This window comes from Bos grunniens, chromosome 10, assembly GCF_055505025.1.
Source record: "Bos grunniens cultivar Pamir isolate PY7600 chromosome 10, Bosgru_T2T1.0, whole genome shotgun sequence".
NCBI lineage: Eukaryota > Metazoa > Chordata > Mammalia > Artiodactyla > Bovidae > Bos > Bos grunniens.
Genome location: NC_141174.1, coordinates 43963694 through 43981307, shown reverse-complemented (window position 1 = coordinate 43981307; position 17614 = coordinate 43963694). Strand labels below are relative to the sequence as shown.

Below are 17614 nucleotides of genomic sequence, written 5' to 3'. Positions count from 1 at the left end.
CGTCAATCTTAATAAAAGAAGGATGTCCTAATGGAGAACATTAAAACTATTTCCTCAGGTATACAGTATTCTCTAAATGGAAAGGAACAGGTAACAGCAGTTATCTACAGGAGTAGGTGATAAAGGTTGAAGGGACACTTTACTGTCCACTGTATACCCTTTCATACCTTTTGATTTCTGAACCATGTGCATATATTACCTATCCAATAAAATAATTATATCTCAAACAATTTTTAATTTACTTTAGCTGCCCGGAAAAATTCTGACACTACTTTGGATTATTCCGACAGCTCCTAGCCAAACCACCCGCCTCAATAAGGATCATCCTTACCTCTGATGCCTTATTCTTCTCATTACATAATAAGATCCTGTGTGCGTGCTAAGTCGCTGTCATGTCTGACTCTCTGCGACCGTACAGACTGTAGCCCACCAGGCTCCTCTGTCCATGGGATTCTCCAGAATCCAGGAGTGGGTTGCTATGCCCTCCTCCAGGGGATCTTCCCGACCCTGAGATCGAACCTGCAGTCTCTTACATCTCCTACATCGGAAGGCGGGTTCTTTACCACTAGCGCCACCTGGTAAGTCCCAATAAGATCCTAGATGCCATCAACTGTCCATTATACTAAACACTTAGAAGGGCAGGGCCTGTGTCTACCTTATTTTTCCTTTAATCTCCCACATTTAGCAGGGAGGAATATGTAAGTAAATCAACTCTTTCCTCAATCTGTATCTAGTTTAAAAATTAAGGTTTTGTTTTGTAGGAATTCAATAAATACTGGTTGAACAAATGAATACCATGCTTGTTACCTTAACTACCATTTATACATGCAAAACATAAATCTATCCTTCAAAATTTACTATCCCAATTCACTACCATGTACATTACTTTTTCTATACTAGTCTTACAGATGCAATCCTTTCTTCAGTTTTATTACAGTTAAAACCGGTTCAACTTCTACCCTCTAGTCTACTCTATGTTTCTACAACCATTATTCTTTAAGATTTGCAGTTTATCATTGCCTGAAAGAACAAATACTCCTCTCTATCCCCTATTTCATGGTATTTCACCAGATTAAGAAATGACTTCTCATTTGAGTTGTATTTCTCAATATCTCTTCTACTGCTCATCTCCACAGTAGGCAAAATTCAAAGTGTTTTACTTCTATCTCTTAAATACCTCAAAATATCCCACTTTCTTCAATAAGCTTTCTCAAGCTGATCAACAAAGAACTAAGAGTTCTTCCCTCTGGCTATTACGACTAGTTACTTTTCTCAGTTCTTCTCCCTCCTCCCCCATTTTACTCTTGTTTCCTATCACTAAAAGACTTTTTAAAATTGTGTTTAACATAAATAGCTGCTGTCTCTTCATTACAAAGTTCATTATTCCATATCTATATATTCTTATCTATCTCAAATTCAACCTTTAGTTGTCTTCTTAAGTATCACTTTTTGAGAAAAGCCTTCCTTATCCTTCTGCTCAACTAAGAATAGCTGCCATATGCTCCACAGTACCTGTAACTTGCCTCTGTAACATTCATGGTACCTGTCCCTTTCCATCTCTCTAGGCTATGAGCTCAATGATAAGACTGTTTTGTTCACAACTGTATTCCAAGCATCTTGCACAAGGACTAATAAATAATAAAACCTTAAATATTTGGTGACTAGATGACAGATTGCTTTATTTGAAAACTGTTTTCTTAAGTATGGAATAGATCTACTGGGTTATCTTCACTGTCAGATGCTTGATTGTTGAATCATCTATTGAACATTTTCAATAAAGAGACAATTTCTCTTTAAAAATGAAGTCTTTAAAAGAGAGACAATTATAATAGTCAATCTACATCAACATTTAAAACAATGTCATAATTTCAAATTATTTTTATGAGTTATTCAATACTTTCAATGAAAAATAATAACCCAAAACCACCTTAAAAATTAACATTTAAAATTTACTGGAATTCACAGTATTCTAACACAGATTTAGCTATAATACTGAAAACATTATTAGAGCAGCATTTACACAAATATTACCTACCATATGTGACATTGTGATTTAACTCAGCTCTTCGTAAGGATTCATCAAGAACATCATACATTAATTCACTTGTCCTGTTTAAAAGATATTTTATTTGCAGTAGAATTATAGTATTATAACCCAATAAAACATAGTTTTTCAAACTTCTCTCTCTTTAAAACTGAGGATCTACAGAAAAGAAGTGAAAGAAATTCATTTTATGAAGTTATGGGAATTTCACTTCTTAAATATTCCACTTTCACTTTTTTAAGAGTTTAACCTTCTGCTTTATCAAAGCTGACTAGCCAATGAGGAAAGTCAATCAACTCATTCCTCAATCTGTACCTACTTTAAATATGGTTACGGTTTTCATCTGATTGAACACTCTTTTATCATTTTCTTTGTAATATAATATTTCTACCTGTTTAAAATTACTATAGTAATACTTCACATATCCAGATTATTCCAGACAGTATATTATACGTATTTTAAATACTTATTTTTAAAAAAATATTCAAGTATCAGTCTTTCTTTGAGCAGCAGTAGGTTCTTCAGAGAGAAAATTTTAACTTTCATTTATGTTAAATATAAAGAAATTATATTTTTGTGAAACTAACAAATTAATACCATTCTATGTCTTTATGGTCACAGATTACAGTTACAGTAACTGAGTTGAGGTAGAAACTATACAAAAATGCAGTGCCTTATAGACCCCTAGCACTCTGCCACTACGCCTTTTCTCCAGGTAAAAGTCCTCTCTAAAAGGCCAATGGTGAAAAATATGGCTTCTCAGCTGATATTTTCGTATGTTTTGTGAAATCAAAAAGCACTAATAGAAAAAAGCACCACCAACAAAGAAATACACAGTAGTTTCTTGTAGAAAAACTATACTACAAAACAAAAAGATCAAAATAATCTTGGGCTATACAAATCATCTATCATGTATGTTACAAGTTTCTGAGAAAATGTCTTCTTTTTTAAAAAACTATACAGCTATAAAACTCAATTTGAAGTGCATGTACTTTTATTATACCTTAACTGAAGTATACATATCAACTGAGAATTCAGAACCATATTTTAAAATCCCTTATTTTATTATGTAAGCATTTTTCCACAGACAACAGTCATATAGTAGACATTACAAATATTCCCCCCAAAAAAATCTGGTAATTCTACACTTAACATTACAGTGTAACTTCCCAATTTTAAAAGCCAATGTAGGAGTTATAATTAACCACACAAAATGTGGAAACATTTGCAGACATGATTGAGCTGAATGTTAATAACCTAAGAAGCAGAATGCTATAAAACACAAGAAAATATTCAAATAGATATAAAAGACCATAAACATAAGACTTGTCCAGTAAATTAATACTTACAATTAAATATATTAGAATCCTGTTATAAAATAACATTTTTACTTTGCCAAATTGAGCATATCATGTCTTAAGAAATACATGTTAACATAAAATCTCGTTAGAGTTGGGACAAAAAAGGAGAAAACATTTTAATGTCCACAACACTGTAAAAGAGACATATTCTTTACTCATTTAATTAAGCCTAATTTCTATTCAATTGAGCTCTCTGAACTCTGTAAACATATTCATTTTTGTATGTATTCTCCAAATGCATCCTTGAAGGAAAGGATGATAATGAGTTAATGAATTTAGTAAATTCACTAATGTCTACAAAGTAACTTTCTGACAACATATGATGGCATTAAATCTTTTTGGACCAATGAGATCTGAATGCATTACTATGAAATTAATGGTTTTAAAACAATTCTAGTGAGCTTCAACTAGAGCTCCACAATGGACAAACATTTCTAATGTGTGTGTCTGCTCCATCAACTCCAGGTTTTCACCCCAGGCTTCAATCAAGGTTGAGATTCATAAAGATAGAAAAAAGGAAAACAGCAATACCAAGAGTGATACAGCCCAGCTGGTGTTCATTAGAAGCTCACCAATGATGGGTTCTGACTTGAAGCTGAGAGGGCTTTACTAGGAGCAATAGCCTGGAGGACAATCCGGTAGTATGGCAAGACTAGAGAATTAGCAAATACATGTACCTTACTGTATAAAACAAAACCATATCTCTAGAGTCAGAATCCGATTAATATTATGTTCTCAAGATAGAAACACATCAGGGACTTCAGCCAATGGTCCTTGCTCTTGAGGGGAATAAATCGAGTTGCTTTCAAACAGCTCAGAAAAAAATTTTAAATAAAAATAATGTGTACACACATGCACATACAGGAAGAGATAGAAAGAACGATAAAGCAAATATAAATAACTGATGAATCTAGGTAGAGAGCTCCCTGTATTATTCTTGGAAATTTTCTGGAAGTTTAAAAAACTACAGCAAAATTAAAAGTTACAAAACATATATGTAATTGGAAAGACATGAATAAAAAGTTTCATAAAATTATTGCCTAAAAAAAGTAATTCAGACAAAATGAATTGTTCCAGTATAGCAATAGTGTCAGCAAACTATAGTCTGCATGCCTAATCTGGCCAGATGTCTATTTTTATATTGGCTATAGGCTAAAACGGTTTTTACATTTTTAAATGGTTAAAAAATTCAAAAGAATAAGATTTCATGACACATAAAGTTTATATGAAATTCAAGTTTTAACGTCCATAAAGCTTTTTGGAACTGAGGTGTGCTCATTCATTTACATACTATCTATGGTTGCTTTTGAGCTATATACCACAGCAGAGTTAACACGTTGCAATAGACAACATATAGCCCACAAAGTCTAAAATATTTATAATCTGGCTTTTTATAAAAAAGCTTCCCAAAAAAAAAAAAAAAAAGCTTCCCAACTTCCAAACTAGAATGATTCAGAAAGTTTCACAGAAGATATGGAGCTCCAAAGTTAACTTTTTCTGTGAGTGGACTTAGATAAGCAGAAAGCCAGGATTATCTCAACAAGCTGAATTTATACACTTCTTACAGTGGCTTACTTATCACTACTAAGTCAACTAAGCATTGGGAGAATTTGGTTTATCATGAACCTTTACATGGCTAAAGCCTATCAAATTTACTTAGAAGAGTTTACCTTTGATCATCTTTTCCTAGAAGTCCTAGTATTCTCAACAACTGAATTTGTAACCATGGTGCTGGTACGCTGTGGTAATTGAAATCTACTGGGAGCTTTCCTCCAACCACTTGCTTCAAGATCGTTACAAAACTCCCAGTCAAGTCTTTATATGCAGATGAATTCTCCTATATTCAAAAAATAAAACAAAAAAACTTTCTGTTAATAACAATATCTCAAAAATAAAACAGACCTGCTTGAAATGCTATGCAGAATCTAACTTAGTATATGCTCATTTAGAAGTCTCATGTTCACATTTAATGAAACAGTCCTCTGATTTGTGTAATTCCTTCCACAATGAAACTCTTCTGGTGACCAGATTCAGAAGTGAATCATGCCCCTAAAGTTTCAACCATTCCCTACTTGTCCCACACACCAGTTTAATTACCTTTCCAAAGTTCGATAATTATATCTTAGAACTTTTAATAGCTAGTATCAGCAATTAAAAATTGAAAAGAAAAAAAGCAGTAATCTCTCTACTTTAGATGAAAATCAAGGCCTGTTTGCAATCTCTGAATTTTGTTTGCAAAAGACTTCCCTTGTAATTGAACTAAATTATCCTCTGGGTGGAAGAGCACAACCAACATTACTCGAACATTCAAAACTCCCCAAATCATCAAGCCTGCTTATTAAAAATTAACTAACTGTATAGTATTTAAACATATTTGTGATTCTGAATGAGTGTGCCTTGATTATCTATCAGACTACTCTCTCAGACATAGGAAATTTTTTCATCTTATATTGTTTAATGAAGTATAGTTGACTCACGATATTATATTAGTTTCAGGTGTACAACATAGTGATTCAACATTGTATATATTACAAATTGATCACAACTGTGGTCTAGTAACCATCTGCCTGAATTAGGGAAAGTAAATACGTACTCCTCAAAATGAATGCTAGACTCTTCACTGTAATTTTTATGGTATCAAGGACAAATTTTTGGAAGAGAAATAATAGCTCTCTCAGAGTTTAATAAATGTCAGAGGAAAATAAGATTTAATGTCAATTATCTATTTATACCATACTACTTTGGAACACACAACGCATAAAAGTAAAGACAACTTTCAGTTTGTATAATTTTAAATTTATTTCAATAGCATTATGAGATATGATGAAATCTCTCACAAATATATACTTTCAGACACAAAAGGTTTCAGGCAATACACTGGGGCTGAATTAGTATAAACCCATATTGCCATTTAGAAAAAAATTTTTACTATAACATTTAATCCTCCTTCCTCCTCTAACACAGAATCAATGTATGGAATCAACACAATAGACCAGGGGTCCAACTCTGAGATCTAATGCCTGATGATCTGAGGTGGAGCTGATGTAATAATAATAGGAATAAAGAGCAAAATAAACATAATGTGCTTGACTCATCCCCAAAATCACCCTCCCCAAAATCATCCTCCCCCTCCCCAACCCATCCAAAAATTGTCTTCCACAAAACTGGTCTCTAGTGCCAAAACAATTAGGGACTGCTTCTGCAGACTGTGCCTTACACATTCCCCACCAGCTCTCCTCACTTTAGAAGCTGTTGTAAGTATCCCATGAAGCTGTATAAAAAGGAGCCACTTCTTGAAAATCCACAAATCTGCAAATTTCAACCACCTTCCAGAGCTACCATTTTCCCATGCTTCTTTCATAACATGAAAACATTTCAGGCATTTAAAAAAGACTAAGTCTAGAATGTGTCTGCAACTCATGCTATTAACAACATGCAAAAATTACTATTAAAGGGTCAATAATACAAACTTAAATGTGATGCAGTTTACTGAAAAATATGAGTTTTCTTTTAATTACATAGTTATATTTTTCTAATGATAGCTACTTAGTAACTTCTCAAAATGTCAACTTACCTTAATCATCCTAAGGTATATGTGCAAGGAAGCAGCCATGACTCCAACATCTCGATCACAAAGTGCTTTCCGAAACTTAACATGGATATGCTGTACTTGATTAGGAGCAATGAGGTAAAATTTATATAATGCCAGAACAGCTTTTCTTCGTATAATCTCCCTAAAGATAAAAAATAAAATCTAAATAAACCATCTGGAAATATCAGACATTTAGGCTGAAAAGATTACGGACCAGATGATTTCAAAATACCAGCTATTACTTTAATCTAAAAAAAGAGAGAGAATTACCCATTTATTGTTAATTTTTATTCTAATTTACCAAATTATAAAATAGTGGTTATCTCTAGGAGGTTATCTCTAGGAGGTTACCTCAAGAGACTTTAAGTCTCATGTTATGTATTTCTTTAGTTACAACATTCTTTGATAACAAGCATATATTACTTTTGAAACCAAAACAAAGCAAGAAAGATAAACAAATTTCTTAATTCCCAAATTCCATTTCTGAAAGCCATATCTCTAAAGATTGGGAAGAGAATAAATAGTAAGTTTAAATGAGTAAGAGGTAATTTCAGCTAGTAATATTAAACAGTCTCTTCATTAACATTAAAGTCTCCTTAACATTTCAGCTTTTTATATTTCTTTTTTTATATCATGGGTAAACATACTCCAAATACTTAAGTGGGGCAGGGGAGTATAAGGGGGACTTACATTAAAAGCTGTTACTCCTCTCCTTGCCCAGCTCATGTTTCAAAAACCTCATTACAATGAGGAGGAAAGTATATACAAGTCGTGCACTTCATTTGTAACAGATAATGTCTAGCACACAAGAAGCAAAAATAAAGAGTTGCTATCCTGTGAACACAATGTCATTTTCAAGGAATTATATTCTTGTTTTTCTCTCTCATGCCTGTTTCCACATGGCTCATATCTGCAGATAATGCTGGCAGTGCTCACAACAGCAGTAGTGAAGTATTTACTTTCAGGATTCCTTAAGACATATTTCTGATACCTAAAATCATAGAATCTCAAGACTGAGATTATTCAATGCAATCCTCTGTGTTCCATTCAAGAATACCTTTTATAATATTCCTAACAAATGGTCATCCAGCTTCTGCATTAACAAGCAACCCATCATCTTCCTGGGTAAACTATGTCATGATGGAAAATCCTTTTCACATAAAAAGAAAGCAGATTAACAACAGATTTGCCACTAGTATTAATATTATGGTAACTGGAATCTACATCCCAAAGTGTTGCTATAGGGTATTAACCAATCTGAGTTCCAGGACACAGTAAATAAATGAGGTGAGGAAAAAGAATACAAACCCTCATCAGGCTCAGGAATCCCTTGGTCTGGCCCAAAATGGTGGCAATAACACAAGGTATCAAAAAACCTGGATTTGGGCTGTAGGTTTGGCATGTGAAAATACAACCAAGGATTCAAAAGTCAAGTCCAACCCCTGTCTCACAGCTTCGTCGTGACATCTACTGGCCTATCTGTAGCTGTGGCCCACAACTCTGTCTTTAGCTCTTTACTCCACAGCGAGGAAGTAGGTATGGCCATAACTGCAAAAGCAGAGTTTCAGAAAGTCTAAATTCTAACTAGTACAAGACAGGAAAAGCCAGGATTTGAAATGAGAGTAGATGGGGAGCAATACGGAAAAAATTGAGAGGGTAAATGGGAAGCAACAAGGAAAAAATTCAAATCTTTCTCAGAAAGATTTCATACAAAGGGTAAGTACGGCTACCACAAAACAGTGGTGGTATGGAAAAATTTCATAAAAATATGCTCAGCTATGATAGACCAACTTCTAAATAAAGAAAGGCTAATATTTCATTTCCAGTAGTTAACTGTCCATGCCCATCATTTGTTCTAAACACCAATTCAACACAAACAAAACAAGTCTGAAAAATCTATGAAGTTACTCCATAATTCTCAGTAAGAGCTATTATTTTTAGCTGGAAGATTCATGGCCCAAGATTTCTTAAAGAACACAGACCATAAGACGACATTTTATAATCTTAGAACACTAAAAATGCTGACTTAAAAAAGCATAGAAATAAAGAGATATTATACAGGTAACAAAAAAAAAATCTTTAACAAAAATATGTATACAATAAAGTACCACAATCACAAATGAAAAATGGCTAGTGACTAAACATTTTCCTAGCTATAAAGGTTATGAAATCAAGGGGCTTGAGCAAAAACAAAATAATTCCAAGTTTGGAAAAAATACTAATCAAGTTAATAAGGAGAGAGTTGAGGAATCATTCAAAATTAGCAAAATACTACAAGTTAAGGTTCATTTGTATATATCCTGCTAAAGCTGCAGTTTTGATATAAAAGCATTTCCAGTACACTGAAGCTATGGATTCATGGCATCTGAACCACTTCCAAATGTTTTCCATTATTTCACTTTATAAAACAACTTTGTGAGAACTAAGGAGCTTCAATCAACCCCATATAGCCAAGGGAAAAACAGGACCACTGAGAGTTAGCAGCAGAAGTGGAAAGAGAGCCAAGGATTCCTGATGGTAAGCCTCACTGTCTCAGTTTTACTTTAGAAAGCTGCCTAACATTTTTCTAAACCCACATAAAAATAAAGGACAGTGCTATTGGGGATTTTTGTATTATACCTGGCAGTCAAAGAATATCCTCTATCCTGGTAGCATTAAATCAAAGTTAGAATAAAATTTTTAGTATAAATTTTTCTTTTGAAATACACAGTGTAGACACCTATCCAAAAAAGAATTTACTTACTTAGAATGTTGAAGTTTATCTTCTATCAATGGAAGAACAGCTGGAATCATTTCTCGGGGGAAAATCTGGCTGACGATAGTAAGTGCCATACATACTTCTACTAGGTTAGTGCTCTGCAAGTCCTGACATAATTATTAAGCAAAGAAAACATTCAGTGCGAATTCTGAAACTAGGGACAGTGAGCTCAACATTGCAATGGTCCTATACACTTAATACGGTAGTTTTCAACTAATTTGTCCATTTAGGAATACCTTGTATTTTATAGGAATATCAGTGTTTCACTTGCCTTAATAGAGTCAATAGATAAAGACAGCCCAAAAGTAACCGATCTAAAGGAAACTATATTTCTGTTCTGACACTGATCAAAGTAGTCTTCTTTACTACAGCCTTTAAAACTTTTCTAAACCAGTAACAAAAAAAATTTCATGAATTTTTATTGTTAAAGCAATGAGTGGAAGTTTAAAAGGAAGCAATTTTTTAATACATACTATAAAATGTATGCATTTATATATACATATATAAGCACAAAGTTTATAAACTATTTTAATAGAAACTGAAACTACGTTTTTGAAAGTTTGGAAAGGTTTAAAGCCACTAGTGACCTTAAGAGAATATATGACTTAAAATTCAGAAAGTACTACACACACACACACTCTCTCACATATCTGAAGAAATAAGATAAACACGAAAAAGCTCAACAATTCACTTATACTTCATTACCAATTTTGTCTAAAAGTTTAACAGAAAAAAATATTGCATGTGGATTAAATTGTTTTTATTATCATACATTTCAGTTACCCAATTATACTCTATTCTCCTTTAAATTGACTTTTAGAGTTTAAAAGACTTCAATTATTCAGTTTATATTATATCCCTTTAAAATTGATCCTAGAAAAAAAGACAATAGCATGGAAAATGCATCTGACTAAGAGTCTGGAGATCTAAATTATAGTTCTAGTTCCAGCTCTGCTTTTTTTTTTATTTATTCTTTTACTGAAGTATAGCTGATTTACAATATAGTATTAGTTTCAGGTGTACAGCATAGTGATTTAGAAAATTTTTGCAGATTATACTCCATTGTAGGCTATTATATGATAAATGGGTATAATTCCCTGTGCTATCCCTTTCCTTATCTATTTTATATACAGTAATTTGTTATCTATTAATACCATACTCCTAAGTTGTTCCTCCCCTCTCTCCCTATGGTAACCCCAAGTTCATTTTCTGTCTGTGAGTCTGTTTCTATTTTGCATTTCCATTCATTTGTATTATTTTTTAGACTATACATATAAGTGATATCATACTGTATTTGTCTTTCTCTGTGTGACTTATTTCACTAAGCACAATATTCTCTAGGTTCATCCACATTGCTACAAATGGCAGTATTTCACTGTTTTTAATACCTGAATAATATTCTATTATGTATATATACCAAGTCTTTTTAATCCAACTGTCTGTTGATGGGCACTTGGGTTGTTTCCATGTCTTGGCTACTATAAATAGTCCTATGAACACTGAGGTTATGTACCTTTTTAAGTCAGTGTCTTCGTTCTGTCCAGATAGAAACCCAGGAGTGAAACTGCCGGATCATATGGTAGTTCTTTTTTAGTTTTTTAAGGAATCTCCATACTGTTTCCCATAGTGGCTGACCAATTTGCATTCCCACCAACCATGTATAAAGGTTCCCTTTTCTCCACATCCTTGCCAACTCTCCACATCCTTGCCAACATTTATTTTTCACAAACTTTTTCACAATAGCCATTCTCAATGAGGTGATACCTCACTGTGGTTTTGATTTTACTTCTCTAATAATTAGTGACGTTGAGCATCTTTTCATTGCCTGTTAGCTATTTACATGTCTTCTTTGGGAAAATGTCTATTCAAGTCTTCTGCTCATTTTGTGACTACGGTTTACTTTTTTTATATTGAGTTGTATGAGTGTTTGTATATTTTGAATATCAAGCCCTGTCAGTCCCATCATTTGCAAATATTTTCTCCCATTTCGTAGGTTGTCTTTTCATTTTATCAGTTATTTCCTTTGCTGTGCAAAAGCTTTTAAGTTTAATTAGGTCCCATTTGTTTATTTTTTGCTTTCTATTTATTCTGCCTTAGGAGACTGATCCAAGAAAACCTCGCTACAATTTATGTCAAAGAGTATTCTACCTACGTTCTCTTCTAGGAGTTTTATAGTTTCAGGTATTACTTGTAGATCTTTAGACCATTTTGAGTTTATTTTCCTTAACTCTGCTTTTTTAAATGAAACCACTATAACAGCAGCAGTAGCAAATGATATTCTGTACAGTGTTTCATTCGACCCTTACAACTTGGTTAAGTTCTATTATTATCCTCATTCTACAGATGCAGAAACCGATCTAAAAGATCTTTCCAATAAACGCATTCTGCAAGCCTACATTCTTTCAAAAATATAAAAACTGTCAAATGCCTGATGGAATAATTTAAGACTTTATATTAACCAGCATACAATACAGTACCTTTACAACTGTGTTCACAAGGAGAAGCAATAGTTCATGACTTTCATGTAGAAATAAAGATACAGCCAAATAACCTTAAAATTTGAGAGAAAAAGTCTCATTAACACCCGTCAAAAATTAACTCTTCTTAAGAAGTTAAACAAAGCAATAATATATTCCAAAGTTTGAATGTCAAAGACAGAGTTACAGGTAAATATTAAAACAAATAGTAAAATAAGAAGGTTCAAAAAAATTCAGTAAGGAAGATTTCAGGTGTTCTTCATCCTGAAGTCTTTCATAATTAGGTATTTCACAGGATATAACTAAAATGGAAAAAAGGCTATGTGTACCAGCTTAAAGTCCTATAAATGACATTAGGAATATATACCTTCTATCTTCTGTGCAAATTTCTACATAATCAATCAAAACATTTTGTCTTGTAGCCAAATACAATTATCCAAAAACTAACAGCTATTATAGTTAATAGTGAGTTACCAGCTATCTGTATTACTGAATGAGCTATTTAATACCAAACCATATGACATAAATCATACATTAAGCCACCAGAAATACCTTGTTTTCTCAGTTTGAAGATAAACTATTGAGTGAATAGATGTTGAGGAAAAAAACACTGTCTACCACATTAAATATACTCATTGACTTAAGCACTTTTAATAATATCAAAACATTAAAAAGTACATCTTAAAATTGTACAAATACCATGTGTATGGAATCTGGATGCCCCATTTCATTTTCCTGTCACCCTTCATATTGATAACATTTGTTAGACAGTTGCTATGGGTCAAATACATTACAAGCTTATTGAATCTTTACAATAACTATATGAGGTAGATATTATTATTATCCCCAGTATAAAAGGCCCCAAAAGGATAACTGCCCAAGGTCTGCAGCTACTACATGGTGGAGCCAGGACTACAACCAAGCCAGTACGAGTTAGGTCACGTTTTTAACCCTTATGCCATTCTGTTTCTTCAGTCTCCCTTGAGACCCGATTCCCTGTTTCCCATCCCCATTGTTTTTCATTCTTTTCAATTCTTTCAGCCCTTTTATTAGGGATTCTAAGGTTAACTATCCCTATCACTACCCAGCATTCATACTGTCTGTGCCTGTTGTGGAAAGTGGGAAAATGTCAGAAATTTCCTGTTCTCATAACCAAGCATCTTCACTGAAGGTCAGAGGAACAGAGCTATCACTCCCATAATCAGGACAGAGAAAAAAGAACAAACCAGGACCAGGGAAGAGAAAAACCCTAGACAGTATTTAAAGCAGAGATTACAGGAGCGGGGAACACATGTATACCTGTGGCTGATTCATGTTGCTGTATGTCAGAAACCATCACAATACTATAAAGTAATTATTCAATTAAAATAAATAAATTTTAAAAAACAAATAAAGCAGAGATTACATCTTATCAGACTACATCTGTTCAGCAAAGATATTATCCACACTTAAGTCACTAGTACCACAATGCAAGAAGATTAACAAACTAATCCAAAGACCACCTTGAAACCTTACAAAAAACCTTAAATCTGTGTCAAAGAATGTCCTATTTTGACAACCAGAGAAAACAGGGAAACTATTTTGATAATCCAGAAACAGGGGGAAAAGATATTCTGTGACTCAAAAAATTAAAAAGACTTCAGGAAAAGAAGACTTCCCTGGTGGCTTAGACGGTAAAGCGTCTGTCTACAATTCAGGAGACCCAGGTTCAATTCCTGGGTTGGAAAGATGCCCTGGAGAAGGAAATGGCAACCCACTCCAGTACTATTGCCTGGAAAATCCCATGGACAAGGAGCCTGGTAGGCTACACTCCATGGGGTCACAAAGAATCGGACACAACTGAGTGACTTCACTTTCACTTTCTTTTTCAGGAAAAGAAATAACAACAACTATGATTATAAAGTACATTTGCTATGATTAAGAGTGAGCTATAGGATAAGAATACAGGCTTTAGGGACTTCCCTGATGGTCCAGAGGCAAAGGCTCCATGCTCCCCAAGCAGAGGGCCCAAGTTCGATCCCTGGCCAGGGAACTAGATCCCATATGCCACGATCCCTCGAGCCATAGTGAAGATTGAAGATTCCTGGGTGCCACCACTAAAACCCCAGCACAGCCAAATAAATAATAAATTAATTTAAAAAAAAAAGAATACAGGCTTTGATTCATAGAAACTTGGGTTCATATTTTGGCTCCACCATTTAATAGCTCTATGACCTTCAACAACTGACTTCCTTTCTGAGCTTCAGTTTTCTCCTCTGTAAAGTGAAATACCATCTCACAAGATAAAGCACCTAACATAATACTTGACTTAGTGGATACTGAGATTTATTTATTCAACAATATTCATGTGAAAAACAATAAGGCATTATCTATCAGACAAAGCACCAAAGTTAGCCATAGAAATCTCAGAGAAGTAGATGATGCAGAAGTACTAAAATCAAGATATAAAAGATTTAAATGCTACCCTACAAAACAAGGGCTTCCCTTGTGGCTCAGCTGGTAAAGAATCTGCTTGCAAGGCGGGAGACCTGGGTTCGATCCCTGGGTTGGGAAGATCCCCTGGAGAAGGGAAACGCTATCCACTCTAGTATTCTGGCCTGGAGAATTCCATGGATTGTATAGTCCATGGGGTTGCAAAGAGTCAGACACGGCTGAGCAACTTTCACATCACATTAAAAAAACAAAACTTCCAGTCATTAGCACACATAAAGAACATCTGATACCCACAAACATGTCTCTCTAGGTGGCAAGAAAATACTTTCCTAAGAAAGACCATGAATCTCAATGAATCTGGGGTCTCCTTAGCCAGTTTAACTATGAAATAACACATGTACAAGGTCATTCACTGCAACATTGGTTATGAGAGCAAAAAACAAAAGACAAACTCATATATCCACCAATAGAGACTTGATTGAAAATACTGTGGTATATCCACCCACCCAATGAAAACTATGCAACTGTATAAAAATACAAAGATATCAAAACAAGGTGTAGAATAATCTCTACAGCAAGCCATTTGTTGTGTAAGAGAGAATATATAAATGTGTACTTGTTTGCTTATTTTCAAAAAGAAGCAATGGAAAGATTAATCAGAAACTAGTGAAAATAGTTATTCATGGGGTAAGGGGCAAACCTCATACAGGAGCTAGAAATAAAAGTAAAAATTTGACAAATCAGAAATTTGTCTGATTATACCTTTTTGTCAGGTCTTAACTTTGGACCATGTAACACAAGTAATTTTTACACATTTTAAAAATAAAACAGAGAATTCCCTAGTGGTCCAGTGGTTAGGACTTGGCGCTTTCACTGCTGGTCTGGATTCAAACCCTGGTCAAAGAACTAAGATCCCGCAAGTTGCACAGCATAGCCATAAGTAAATAAATTTAATTGAAAATGAAAAAATTACATGAAAGTCTAAAAAGAAAAAGACAGCAACAGATGTACAAAGTATTGACTATCTATTGTTTTCAAAATTTCCTGCTGTCAGAGATTTTACAATTAGGTTGGAGAAGACAAACAGATGGTAGGAGCCACCTGAGTGATCACAGAAGAGTTAAAACTTGGTTTGAAATACAGAAAGGGAGAGATAGGCTGCCAGAGGCCACTGTACTTGGAGAGAAGAATATAATGAAAGACAGAAGAGTATTTTTGGTGAAGTGAGGTTCAACAAGTAGAATGCTGTGTGAGGATAGTCTCAGAATCTTTTACCAAGACATCTCCACCCTTCCCCATCATCTGACAGCAAGGGTCAATATAGCATAAGAAGGTTGGTCCCCAACAAGGTAACAGTAGCAACTTCTTTGAATAAAGAATACGTTCTACTCCTATGTTATTCTAAAGTGCTTGCTCCTTAAGTTTCTGATATGAAGCTGAAGCTATAAGAAAACAAGCTTTAAGTCTTTGAAAGGAGTTTTACTAATAGCCTTGGAGGCTAATTATAGAGATAACAATTTTTAAAAGATACCTGAAATCCTTATAGCTAACATTTGTGAAACTAAGAGCAAGATAGCTAAAATTATTCACAGCAATTTCAGTCTTATTCTATAAAAAACCATATCTGATCATTAAACTGATGAAACTGAATAGACTTTTTAAAATCAGCTTTACTGAAGTATAATTTACATACAAGAAAAGTCATCCTTTTAAGGGTATAGTTCAGTGAGTCTTGACAAAGTCATCTAACCACCATCCTAAGAACAAACAACTTTTAATCTTCCATGTAACTCCAAAATGCTATGAATCAGAAAATTGATTTCATTTATAGGCTGTAAGTTTTTGATGCGTTATCTTTTAAAGGTAAGGAAATCACAAGGTAGTGTTCTAAAAACATACTACATATCAGTCATCATTCATTTTACATACTAGTCAGAACTTTAAGGACAAGATAAAGTGCAATAGTCTTAAACGCATACATACCTACTCTTTTTTCTAAAAGATTTCCTTGTTGTGCCAACTTGATTGCATGTATATAGCCAAAGGAAGCATCATATCCAAGCATTTCACAATATATAAGTCTCACCATACATTCCTTCATCATTTTCTGGAAAAAAAAAAAAAAAAAAATCCAGTAATCATATAAAGAGAATGCTTTGACTCTTTCTTTAGTATGTTTGTAATCATTTAACAGCAGAATTCTTTAATCCTGGCACTGAAGAAACATCATATGTAAATTACCACCCAAAGTCAGACTTTGTAAACAAGTTTCTCCCAAATTTAACTATCAACAGTACTCATTTTAGTAAAATTGTTTCGATATTTTGTTAGAGGCAACAATATAAAATAAATCAATTATAGCTATTTCTAATTCTAGGTCCCCCTCCTGAAAAATTTGGTCATAATGTGGGATGCATGGTCCTCAGAAAAAACTTCAGTCATAGTACTCTAACTTCGCTTCTAGAATGCAGCACATCATTTAATACACTTTGTCAAATGAAAATATCCATGAAATCCCCACAAGTTTGTAACAATTTCTGTAATGAAAATATTTTTCATACTTAAAAACCAAATTGCATCTGGAGTTTCTTCAGAATTATTATGCTGTATATGATATGCAATAATTTATTGTCTAAGTATTACTTTTTCAACAACTCTCACAAATATTATGACTTTATTAATGGTATGTGTATATGTTAGTTACTCAGTTGCGTCCGACTCTTTGCGACCCCACAGACTGTAGCCCACCAGGATCCTCTGTCCACAGAATTCTCCAGGCAAGAATATTGGAATGGGTTGCTATTCCCTTCTCCAGGGGATCTTTCCGACCAAGGGATCGAATCCAGGTCTTCTGCATTGCAGGCAGATTCTTTACTGTCGGAGCACCCAGGGAAGCCCTATTAATGGTAGAGTCATTCCAAGATTAAACTTAACTGAGTCTTTCAAAAT

The 17614-nt window shown here is 33.9% G+C and overlaps 1 protein-coding gene across 4 annotated transcripts in view; it reads right to left on the bottom strand.

Moving 5' to 3' along the window:
* Nucleotides 1–17614, bottom strand: part of AP4E1 (adaptor related protein complex 4 subunit epsilon 1) — a 70116-nt gene that overhangs the window by 45415 nt on the left and 7087 nt on the right. For 2 of the 4 annotated variants that reach the window (XM_086320918.1, XM_086320919.1), the window contains 6 exons: nucleotides 16649–16772; nucleotides 12233–12306; nucleotides 9741–9862; nucleotides 6980–7139; nucleotides 5076–5242; nucleotides 2036–2109 (listed from right to left, as the gene is read on the bottom strand). In XM_086320918.1, the coding sequence (XP_086177044.1) occupies nucleotides 2036–2109; nucleotides 5076–5242; nucleotides 6980–7139; nucleotides 9741–9862; nucleotides 12233–12306; nucleotides 16649–16772 (721 nt within the window). Of the gene's footprint in view, nucleotides 1–2035; nucleotides 2110–5075; nucleotides 5243–6979; nucleotides 7140–7687; nucleotides 7791–9740; nucleotides 9863–12232; nucleotides 12307–16648; nucleotides 16773–17413; nucleotides 17433–17614 lie in introns of those variants that run through there. The other 2 variants (XM_086320920.1, XM_086320921.1) reach the window with 2 other exon arrangements.